This window comes from Macaca mulatta, chromosome 12 (genome assembly GCF_049350105.2).
Source record: "Macaca mulatta isolate MMU2019108-1 chromosome 12, T2T-MMU8v2.0, whole genome shotgun sequence".
Classification (NCBI taxonomy): domain Eukaryota; kingdom Metazoa; phylum Chordata; class Mammalia; order Primates; family Cercopithecidae; genus Macaca; species Macaca mulatta.
The window spans coordinates 86,586,097-86,598,562 of NC_133417.1; the positions used below are offsets into that span (position 1 = coordinate 86,586,097).

The following is a 12,466-nucleotide window of genomic DNA, read 5'->3' on the forward strand; positions in this document are numbered from 1 at the left end:
TCATCCTCTGCTCCCTGTCTATCTTTCTACCCGACTCAAAATCTCTCCTCCAAGTACCCAAATGCTGCCACATTCCAGACCTCTAATCCACACACATATCACACTTGTCACAAGAAAGGCACGTGTCTCTGTTGGTGTTTTTTACATAAAAAAGGAAGTTTCTCTATTCCAATAAAGTCTTCTTGCATAACATTTTGTCTTAATAAGTTAGCATCTTTATCAGTTGGCAGAGGCAGAATTATGATGTGGTTTTTGAATTTTTTCAGACGTTTAAAACAATAAAATTTTATTCCTCACTGATGTTCACCTGACTAAGGGTGGGCACAAAATGAAAAAGAAACAAGCATAAGAGATGAAAGTACCAACTATCCCCAAACAAACAGACCAATAAAGATTAAAAACAAGACAGAACCCCAGATCTACGTAAAACCAAAACTTTAAATACATTCAGATGAAATAAACACTTACTTGTATTTAGAGCAATCAAAATAGACAACCAGATGAAAGCCCCATGTAACTAAAGTTGAAGTCTTAGCCTCTTAAGCTCACCAGAACAGTACTGGCTCAAGGTCCTATAAAACCCAAAAATAGAGACAGAATTTTTAGAAGTCATGGCACTTAAATTCATTTGGACTAGAATTATTTTTTTAAAAAATTATGTACTTTAAAATATGAAATTGTGTGTTAAATGAGTGTCTGCAAAATCAGGAAAATGCTACATTTGTTCTTTCAGAAGCTCTATTAATATAATGCTGCTCCACAAATCAAATAAATATGACATTTTCTTCACATGAAGAATACATAATAGCTGATATTTGGTACTTTCTTTGTCAATTCAAAAATGAGACTTTAAAAAAATTACCCATAGTTTATTGGCTAGGCCCATTCGCACTTCACTAAATGTCGATGTCAGTTTAAGTCATTCCCGTGAACAATAAACAATACAACTTTTATATAATTCAAATGTTTATTAAATAGCTGTTTTTCGTCAGCTTGTTTAAATATCACACCTGATACCAACTAAGTATACTGGTTGTTATATATTGTATCATTAAAAGTTTAAGAAGACATTTTCAGAAGAATTTAAATGAACTCTCCTATACTTATATATATTTAACATCAATTCATTAGAGATTTTAGTATACCTATCAGTTTCCTAGGGCTGCCATAACAAATCACCAGAAACTGCGTAGCTTAAGACAACAAAAATGTATTGTATTACAGTTCTGGAGACAAGAAGTTTAAAATCACGGTGTCAGCGGGGTTGATTCCTTCTTAGGGATTCAGAAGGAGAAGCTGAGAATTCCTGTCTGTTTCCCAGCTTCTGATGTTTGCCCCAAATCCTTGGGGCCCCTTGGTTTGTAGACACATCGCTCCAGTCTCTGCCTTTACCTTCACACGCCATCCTTCCTGTATGCTGTGTGTCTGTGTGTTCTGTCTGCTTCTTATCAGGACATCAGTGATTGGATTTAGGGCCCACCCTAATCCAGCATGAACTCATATCAATTTACATCTTATATCTTAATTAAATCTGGAAAGACAGTATTTCAAATGAGGCCACATTTTGAGGTTTTGGATGGGCATACATTTGGGAGAGAGGTGGGCAAGGGAAGGGGATACTACTCAGCCAAGTATAGCATATATATATACACACACACGTATCATATATATATATATATGACAATATGTTTTAATATAAATGCACCAGTAGTTAATTAGGCAAAAATAAAACCTTGGGAAGCAAAGATCTCTTTGCTTAATATTTTTAATATGCCAGAGTCAAGGATTCATTAATTTATTTATCCAAAAATCTTATGTTGATATTTTAAGATATCTAAACAAGTAGCCTTGCCTCTATTAACAAAGAAATTCTTCTAGTAAAGAAATATTGTGATAAATATCACTACTTAGGTTTAGTTATAATTTCTATGCATTTGTACTATCATTTATTATGTATTTAGGCACTGACTAGAATAAAGATTATTCAGTTAACTGTTAACAGTAACAAGTGACGTTATCTCAAATCATCATCTTCTTTTTTTTTGAGACAGGGTCTCACTTTGTCACCTAGGTTGTAGTACAGTGGTGCAATCACATCTCACTGCAGCCTTGACCTCCCCAGGCTCAGGTGATCCTCCCACCTGAGCCCCCAAGTAGCTGGGACTATAGATGCACGCCATCATGCACCACTAATTTTTGTATTTTTTGTAGACATGAGGTTTCACCATGTTGCCCAGACTGGTCTCAAACTCCTAGGCTCAAACAATCCACCTGCATCGGCCTCTCAAAAGTGCTGGCATTACAGGTGTGAGCCACTGCACCCAGCCACCAAATTTTCTTTTTAGAACACTTTATTATCCTCTTTCTGCTTTGATGTTAACATTACTTAGTCACGTACTTGCTATGAGTAAACAAGCACTACAATTAGTGACACCAGTGGAAAGGGATTAACAGTTCTCTTAAGGTTGTAATACCCCTTCATTGACGTCACCAAAAGTGATGCTGATCTCTTAACTGACATCATTGAGAGCGAACACTAAAAAGATAGTATTGATGTGCTAAGTTTATGCACTGAACACTTTAAAATAGAAATTATGAGCTAGAGTAATTTTACATAACACTAAAAATAGAACAAAAACAATTACTGAAAGAATAATGAACAGAAAGGAAAAAAGAACATGCATTGAAATACATGGTCTGGAAAAAGCCTATAATTGTTTTTATTCCGATTCTAGATTATATTTAACCAATTGATATCAATAAAAGAAACAATAACTGACAACTTATGATCCTCAAAAAGGAAGTGGGGGGAGTTTGGTGCCATGCAGTATGATAGAAATTAGTTTCAATTGTTTTCTTGTCGTAGAATTAATGTTTATAACATTTGCTGGACTGAAAATAATCTGTGGTCCTCTCCATTCTCAACTGACTTGACTTATAGCATAGGCTTTAGCATTACATTAGTGTTCTTCTTCTTTTTTTTTTTTTTTTTTTTAAGACGGAGTCTTGCTCTGTCACCCAGGCTGGAGTGCAGTGGCATGATCTCGGTTCACTGCAGCCTCCGCCTCCTGGGTTCACCATTCTCCTGCCTCAGCCTCCCGAGTAGCTGAGACTACAGGCACCCGCCACCACGCCCGGCTAATTTTTTTATATTTTTAGTAGAGACAGGATTTCACTGTGTTAGCCAGGATTGTCTCGATCTCCTGACCTCGTGATCCACCCGCCTCGGCCTCCCAAAGTGCTGGGATTACAGGCATGTGCCACCGCGCCCGGCCTAGTGTTCTTCAATTCCCTTGGAAAGTTAATATTTTTTTAGGATCCTCTAGGTCTTCTAAGCACCAGAGGAACAGCAACACACAGAAGAGACAACTTTGTCTCTGTTTCTCAGGTGCTTAGAAGACCTAGAGATAGATAGTTTAAAAATAAATAAATAGTTTAAAAATAAGCTAAACAAGTAAATACATAAGATAACATTTGACAGGCAAATGCTCTGGAAAGAGGGAGGGACAGTATAGTGATTTTGGTGGAGTTGAAGTCAGTTGTTATTTTAAATGGGAATCAGTAAAAGCTGCTTTGAGGAAGTGGCAATGAAAGAAAAACCTGAATGAAGAAAGGAAGACAGAAATGCAAATATCTAGGTATCTCAACTTCCTAGTTTCCCCATCTATAAACAAGGCAGGAGGCTGCTTTGATGATGAAATACGCAAGTGAATGAAAAGCACTTAGTTAGCACTGGCCTAGTGTGTGAAGCCACCTCTCTGGTTGTCTGTCCTTAGATGTGAAAGTGTAAAGCAGGTTAGCTTTTCATCTTGTTAACAGAAAAGTCAGTTACCAAGTTATTTCATATATGCTAGATTGAACTTACTCTTTATCTCTCCATGTCATTTCACAATTGGATCCATCTCTTAGAATTGTGGATCTGTAGAGATAGTTATTGTCACTGTCCATCTACCTCTAAATTAACTAGGCAAATAACATAATAATGCTTAGATGGCCAAATCCACATTTAATGTATCTGACGATTTAATCCAGCATTAACATAATACTCCGCATTTTAAAATTAGCAATTTAACCAGAAGTCCCCAGAGACTGTGGCCTTGTCTTGTCAATGCCACTAGTTTGGCTGCACAGTTAATTCCATCAGAGCCATTGGACCAAGCCTTAGTGTGTGTGAAGAGAGTCCATGAGTCAATTGCCAGCACAGAATTCTTCCTGTCATAGGAAGGCAGATGATCTCAACTTTTGAGTGCATACAGTGCAGATTTCTGGTTGAATGGTTCTTGACAATAGTGTCCTCTGAAACATAATGCCTGGCCAGCAGCCAATGATTATGCCACCATACAAATCACTGTGCATCTGACGCCAGAATGCCTCTTTGCAATGGTAACAACAAGAGTTCTCAGTCCTGGTGTTCTACAAGATGTTGCTTTGGCTCTTTTATTCTTCATCAGACCCTGGAATTAAAGATTTTATTTAGGTGATTTTCAATAAATAACTGGTGTTAGAGGGAGAGAAAAAGAGAAGTGAGGAGGTTTTTGTGTAGTTTAAGAAACAGTTTTGCTGTTTTACATTTTCCATTAGGAGAAAATCAGCCAATATTTTGAAACCTAGTTTTATTAATTGCTTAATAGATATTTTCACTTTAAATTTCTTGTATAATTATAGAACTAAAACAGCTTGGTTCAAACTGTTAGCTAATGATCCTTATATCATTTTAGTAATTGCTAGCTTCTTTCAGAAAATGTATTAATTTTGTAAGAATGTAAGGACTTTCAAATGTAAAAACAGGGATTTTAAGATTAATAAATTAGAACACAAAATGTATTTCAGATGTTATTTTACTATAACATATTATAAACCTAAGATTAGTAGAACATTCTTAAGGCATTATAATCTTTCATTTTAATTTATTTATAATTAAGTATTAAAAGTATATAGATCATACTATATAGCTGCAATTGGTTATGTAAAATAAAATATGTTATGTGAAGTGTTCCTATTCAATAGTAATTATGCACCAGTTACACTATTTAGCTCAATTTCATCTTAGACTATGAAATTTCCCCTTGATTTTACATACCAGCTTTTTCTAGAAATAACTATTCATAGGATTTTCACATTAAACAAGTATACCTAAGCATCTTATTTGATAGGAATAGTTGTGGCTCAAGATGAAGAAACACATAGAATCCCAAATATTATTCATGACAAGCATTAAACAGCAAAAGTAAGAGAAATATGTTTTCCAGTGAAGCCAAACTTGCCAGCATTTTTTTTTTTTTGGTTGGTTGGTTTTCATTTAGTAAAATATGTTCTTTTCTTACAAACTGGGTATAATCATTAGCCAGTTACAAAAGCTGTAAGAGTCTTTTTTAAATATGGGTAGGAATTCATAAAAGAAGATAATTTAAAATGTTTCTTATGGTTTGAAAGTGCCTTCCAAATATTCATTAAACATTTAAGTGAGTAAATTTGTAGAATATGTTTCTGACATTGGCACTGGTTCTGTGGCATTTCTCTGATCAGATGGAAGTGCTATGTGTTATGCAGAGTGCATGCAGTTCATTCATGCATAAACAATATCATTTTCATAAATTAAATCCTCCCCTGCAGAAGGAACATCTGTGCCTGCCTTTGAATAAAAGATGGTGGCATGTGAGTTACTCCTTGACTGACTGAAAGAATCCCTATGTTTTAGAATGAAGTTCTATTGGCAAAATGGAAAAACAAAACAAAACAAAACAAAAACCTAACTTTCAGTGTTCGTTTCTACCTTACAAAAGATCACAGTCTAGATTTTCCTGTTTGCTATTTTGAAAGCTGGAATTCCTAAAATGTCATTCTTTTATTTCTTCTCTTCACTACAGTAACAGATTTTAGTTTGCATGAAGATGTCTAATTTTAACTGCAGGTGAAATTGAGCTACTTAATAGATTAGATCAGATCTGAATGTTCACTTCATTACCTCCTATGCTGGAAGACTGGTAGTATTCAACTATCATATCAGTATTATGTCTCTTAAAGTAAGAACAGTGAGAACAATCCAGGATATAGAAGCAACAGCTTGATTCCAAAATAACAACTCTGATTCAGTTGGAATGAGATTGCTGCATTTTAGATAAAGTTGGGACTAACTTAAAAGTATTTCTGTCATGTGATGAAGGCAGATAGAAAACATGTTAAAATAATATATTTTAAATTGCTCTCAAACATTTTTTTAACGTCGAAGTATTCCTTACTGCTACTGTCACAGCTTGACGCAGCCTCATTGGCAATGTTATTAGTATGGCTAATTGTTCCTGTCCATTACATTACTCACATTTTTCTGGAGCAGCTTGCTAAATGAGGTCAGCTTTCTGGAACCCCTAAATCACCAATGAGAAGGAGATTAAAGGAACAAGCTTGGGAAGGGGGGTAGTCATCCAATGTGGCACCCGAATCAGAGTAGAAACAATGGAGTTACTAATGACAGTAATCAGAGCACCACGGTAGAGCCAGGGCACAAGTGCCAAAATGATATTCCCTAGGAATCATGACTGTCAGTCAGTACATCCAGAGGAAAAGAAATGCCAAACTCTTTTTTTTTTTTTTTGAAGTGGACATAACAATAGACAGAATCTTCCATAAGTTTTTCCAGTGAGTTGTGTTCATGAAACAACAGAATAGTGCCCCAAAGGGTGGGGGGAGGGGGGAGGAAATAATTACACCTTCCTAAAATACGGTACAAATAGTGTGTTCTTCAGTACAAATAATCCATTATGCTTTTTCATGGAAAAATGATGGAAATCATCACAAGATGTTTATAGAACAATTATAAAATGTTACTTCTCTTGGCTTCTTTAACTCATTTCCCTTTGGTACTTTCCAAAAGTATATAAATTTCTCTGGGACAGTACTATTTGCGAGATAAAACTGTTTAGTTCAGAAAAATGTGCAGATAACAGAACACCAAGAAAATAGTAATGTTTTATATGTCTTAAATGTATAGACAAACTATGCTGGGATACTTGTTTATGTCTTGTTTGTTAATAATTAATAAAATCCACCTTTTTAAAGAAAGAAATAGAAGAAAACATGTAACAATCATTTTTAAAAATGGAAATAAAAAGCCTAAAGGCTAAGCTACCTAAAACAGAGAAAAAACACACTGTTTGTACCTCTGTCCAGTCCCATATTCCAAATAATGAAATATCAATTAGGTCTTTTCATTATCTACAAAGAGCTGGTGATTCCCTGTGCAAGATAAACAGACAAGAACATATGCCAAGGTAAACCTTTCTTCTTTTCTTTTATTCTACATGAAGTGTTTAGTATTTTTTAACTCAGCAAAAAAGCGACTATTTTCCCCAGAAATGAAAACAAAATCCCTTTAAGAAGAAATGCAACAATTGCTCTCACTTTCAATACTATTTTATTGCAACTGGATGAATGTTTTCTAAATTGTGCATTACACCATAATATACAGGATTACAAACAAAATTACAGTACAGCTCGATTCCAGTGGTACCAGCATCACATCTCAAACAGCACTTATTCTGGACTGCATTTTACATGCAATAGCTATTGTTCTAATTATGAATTAAATGGTTTGAATTTATTTAAGCTACTGTACTAATTGACTACAATAGATATAAATCCCAACATTAACAACCTGATTAGATTTAGGCTCAGATTTATTACATGAATATATGACAAACCACCATTTTTGTGACTATGTATAAAATCATGCATTTATATTTTCTGGAAACATCAATAGCTTCAGATTCTCTGTAAAATCATGGAATGCAGAGGAGTAAAAGACTAAAAAGTAACAGTGCAAATTGTATGTGATAGTCAAGCAGCTTTTGATTTAAAGAAGGGTATGTTGGCATTTATTTATAATATGTATATACAAGCTTGTGCAACTAATGTGTTGAATTGATATGTTTTGATAGGGAATGCATCTCTTAATTTTTTATTCTCTTGAAAATTATGTTTCTGGTTTATATTTTAGGGAGAGGGAAAGACTTTAAAGTGAAATGAATTGCTCAAATTGTGCAATTTTTTTTTTTTTTTTTTTTACAATTAGGAAAGAAGTGCTAAGGCAACACAATAACTTTCTAAGCACTTTTCTGCTGGTTTAAATTAGTTAAATTATTTTGTATAAATTAGATATAATTCTACTTTTCTGATATGTATAAAAATTGATGAAGCTGCATGGTTTTAAAATAGGAAATTCACATTATAAAAAGTCATTAAAAATTCTGTACAAAATCACAACAAAATAATTCAGCATGGGAAAGGTAACAAGTAGTAAAATGCTGGTTGAAAAATATATATTTATATATATTTTAATTGGCCCATTACTAGTTTAAAAATTGCATAGTTCCTAATTATTGCTTGTGATTTTGTTATCCCGATCAGATAATTAATACGATCTGAATACAGCTACACCAAATTCGTGGTGCATTTCTTTAACTTTACTGTATTTTTTTTTAAAATAGAAGAGCTATAGAAAATAATACATAAGGTGAACAGGAACTTTGATCCCCTGTTTCTTCCAAAGGCAGTAATGACAATAAATACATATATCACTTGAAGCTTGGAGTATTTGCACTTTGCAGCAGTAGTACCCAAAGGGCTGCCTTTTGTAAACACGACAGTCACTGTAAGCACAGTGGGTTCGTTTCCCGGAAATGGTGAAACTGGCGTGCCTCTAATCATGAAAGATGGCATTGAGCTGGGCACTCATGACTCGCTCATGATGTGAATGGCTATCGAAGGACATAATATTGTCTATGGAGATCTCGCAGCGAGGGGCAGCGGTGCCCGAGAAGATTGATCCGTGGCTTTGGGCCCCTGCCAGGGTCGCTGCAGGATAGTGCATGGTAAAGGCATAATTTTTCTCAAACTCGGCGGACGGTTCGTGTTTGAAAGAGAAGTTGCCATTGATGCTGAGCGGCGGGCTGAGGGGTCCATCAAAGGAAGGGCTGGTGCAATCAGTCAGAGGGCTTTCAAAGAAGGGCTCCAGCGCTGCGCTGTAGGCGTGCGGCGGCGGCTTGACGTGGAAGACATGGGAGCTGTCCATGGTGCCGTAAGGCGGACTGGGCAGCCCAGGCGACTGGTAGGAGTAGGGGTGTACAGGGAAGGAAGCGCTGGCCGTCGGCAGGTGCGGGGGCATGTCCTGGTTCTGTTCAGGCAGAAAAGTCCGAGGATTGAGTTGCAGGCAGCCTGCAACCAGGTTGGTGGTGGGTTGGGATAAGCCCTTGCAAAGGGTCTGAACGAAGGAGACCAGGTCTGGGCTTTTGCCTGAGCGCAGGATCTCCGACAGAGCCCAGATGTAGTTCTTGGCCAAGCGCAGAGTCTCGATTTTGGACAGCTTCTGCGTCTTAGAATAGCAGGGCACCACCTTGCGCAGGTTGTCTAGGGCCGCGTTCAGTCCGTGCATGCGGTTGCGCTCCCGGGCGTTAGCCTTCATGCGTCTCAATTTAAAACGCTCCAGGCGAGCCTTGGTCATCTTCTTCTTTTTGGGGCCGCGTCTCTTGGGCTTTTGATCGTCATCCTCCTCTTCCTCTTCTTCCTCCTCTTCCAGGTCCTCGTCTTCGTCCTCCTCCTCTCCCCCATTCCTCAGTGAGTCCTCCTCTGCGTTCATGGCTTCGAGGTCGTCCTCCTTCTTGTCTGCCTCGTGCTCCTCGTCCTGAGAACTGAGACACTCGTCTGTCCAGCTTGGAGGACCTTGGGGCTGAGGTTCGCCCATCAGCCCACTCTCGCTGTACGATTTGGTCATGTTTAGATTTCCTACATTCAACAGGGTAGAGGCAAACAGAAAGAAAAGGAGAAAAACGCTATATTCAAAAGCCAGATACGCCTTCAGCTTCCACTCCCTCAATCTGTACAAATGCTTGAGAAAAGTACCTGCCCATTACAAAATGAATGCCTCCGAGAAAAAGTTAAATGCAGTGTTTTATAATGGCGCGTGCGTGTGCCCCGCTGGTACGTAGGAGTGAGGACAGGACTGGGGGAAGGCAGTGAATATGTATATGTGTACACCACTCACGCATATGTGTTTGTATCCTAGTGATTAACTTAAATGTGTTTATGGTGGTTGCCCGACAAGATAATGTGTGTGGAAATGACTGTACATTTCAGTGACTTCATGTTTATCCAAATGTGTTCAAAGTCACTCACAACTACACACACACATACACACACACACACACACACACACACAAATGAGCTGAAAAATCACACATTCTGCTTCCATTTTTGTCCTGGCTTCTAGGTACTTAGCGATTTAAGTTGAAGAGCCATTGCGCAATTTACTAATACTGGCAGCGATTTTTAAGAAGATTACACAGACGGGATACTGAAGAGCAAATGCAGAAAGGAGGAAAAATAGTTTCCGCCAAATTGTTCCACCATCAATGTAACATTTGGCAACAAAAGTGGACAGGGTCTTCCACCCCTCCCTCGCCTTTCTTTTCTTGCCTTCCATCTCTGGCCCGACGCTGAATTTCCACCTTGTACAAAAGCGCTAGCTGCAGGGCGAGGGCTGGGGGCGCGGCGCAGAGCGCTCTCCCACGCGCCGGGGATCAGGTGCGGAAGGCTCCTCTCTAATAAACAGCCCATTGAAAGGGCCGCCCGCTCTTTATTGAGGCTTTTCAAAGTTCGCCTCAAACCTCCCTTTAAAAAATTGAGTAATTATAATGGTCAGCGATTGGCAACCGCGAAGTTGCTGCTTCTAATAAGGAAAATAAAAAGCTGTTAGTAAAACAACTGCATTTCTGGCTCCAGTAGTGGCTGCTGGGGACTTGGCCGCCTCTGGAGCGGTAACAGGTAGCAGGAGTGAGTCCCTCTCCCTTTCTTCACTTTCCCCCCTCTCAACTAAACTATCTCTGAACCTGATTTATTTTCCATGGTGTGAATACTCAAGGTATCCATGTCGCTTTCATTCACTGAAAACACAGCTTGACACTCCTAATATGCGTAAAATACATGCACACAAAATATATATTGATAACACAGCTTTTTTTTTTCTTATTGTAAGAAGTGAGAAAATGAAGTCATTATTGCTTTTGGGACTTTAAAATCAGCACTAGCAGATAATCATAATTACTGTGTATTCTTTTAAAAAATCCAAGCTCCTATGCTATCCACAAAAGAAACCCAAATTCTTAAAATTTAAATTAGAAAGCCTGCAGGGGGTACTTGAGTGACACGACTCATTATGTGTGAGTACTTATGGGCAATTATGGAGAGGGATGCTGGTCTCAACACACATACACACGCTCGCAAACGCACACATACAGAATATGTAGGTGCATCAGTCTTCAGTTATTGCTTCTATTCTAGGGCAAAAAAATGAAAGAATTGTAATTACCTTTGTTGTTAGTAGGTCCTGAGCAGTGAAAGTCTCATAACCCTGGGGCCTCCGGACGCCGTGCCTCCTGCGTGGGCGAATTCCTCGTGTCCTGGCCGCGCGGGCGCTCAGGTTATATAGCCCAGTTAGTGATGCTAAGCGCGGGCGGGGCTGCTAGCTGAGGAGCTAGCAGGTCTCTGCGCCTGCCGCCTGCGCACGCGTCCAGGCTGTGCGCTCCCGGTTCTCCCCTCCTCCCCACTTCTCCCCACGCCTTGCTTGTCTCCCGCCCTCCTCTGACAACCGCTCCCCTCACCCTCCACCCCTACTCCCGCCCCTTCTCCTTCCTCCCCGGCATGCGCCATATGGTCTTCCCGGTCCAGCCAAGAGCCTGGAACCACGTGACCTGCCCATTTGTATGCCGCGGAGCGCTCCATTCCGGCCCCTTTGTGGCCAGAAGAAAGTGGCCCATCTGTCGCCAGTTAGAGACTCCGCGGACCTGTTTTTACCCGCAGGAGAGATTAACCCTTTCAGGCGGCAGAAGGGACAGGGGATAGAGGGGGGAGGGGATTTGAGGGAAGGAAGGGAAAAGCTAATGTTGAGTTGGTCTACATCAGAGAGAGTGGCCTGCTTTCACGCCGGAAGTAGGGCAGAGGTGAAAGAGGCAGAAGGGGGAGACTGAGGCACGCAGTGAAGAGTCCTCGCTCCTTTCGATTTCTTGTCCTGGCACTGGCATCCAGAGCAGCATGACTCCCTGCCCTGTCTGAAAGGCCCATCCCTTGGCTTCTTCTCCTTGGCAGACGCTTTGATCATTGGCGCCAACGGATGGCTTCTCCTAATCTCCTTCGGCCCCTCTAAGCAAACATATACGCCATATAAAAGCGGCTTCTTCTGTAAACGCAGCGTTGAGATTAGTTCCCCATCCTCTCTAACCGGATCGTCCTCTCCCAGTTCCTTAAGTACAGAAAATTTGTACTTGCCATTCTATCCCTACCATACGTTCAATCCTTCGTGTCCTGACTCTCAGCTACCACTGTCCCTCCAGACCCTCTCACTACGTCAGTCCCTACCTCCATCCCCAGGATCTTGTCCTCAAAGCGAGCTAGTTCTCTCGAGGAGGCCTTGGCTCCA

General features: G+C 39.4%; 1 protein-coding gene across 1 annotated transcript; it reads right to left on the reverse strand.

Moving 5' to 3' along the window:
• Window positions 1-7,394: 7,394 nt before the first annotated feature.
• NEUROD1 (neuronal differentiation 1) lies at window positions 7,395-11,539 on the reverse strand. Its single transcript, XM_001101116.5, has 2 exons — window positions 11,360-11,539; window positions 7,395-9,777 (listed from the first exon to the last, which is right to left on the reverse strand). Exon 2 carries the CDS (start codon window positions 9,764-9,766, stop codon window positions 8,696-8,698), a length of 1,071 nt encoding a protein of 356 aa, XP_001101116.2. The 5' UTR covers window positions 9,767-9,777; window positions 11,360-11,539; the 3' UTR covers window positions 7,395-8,695.
• Between the last annotated feature and the right edge of the window lie 927 nt (window positions 11,540-12,466).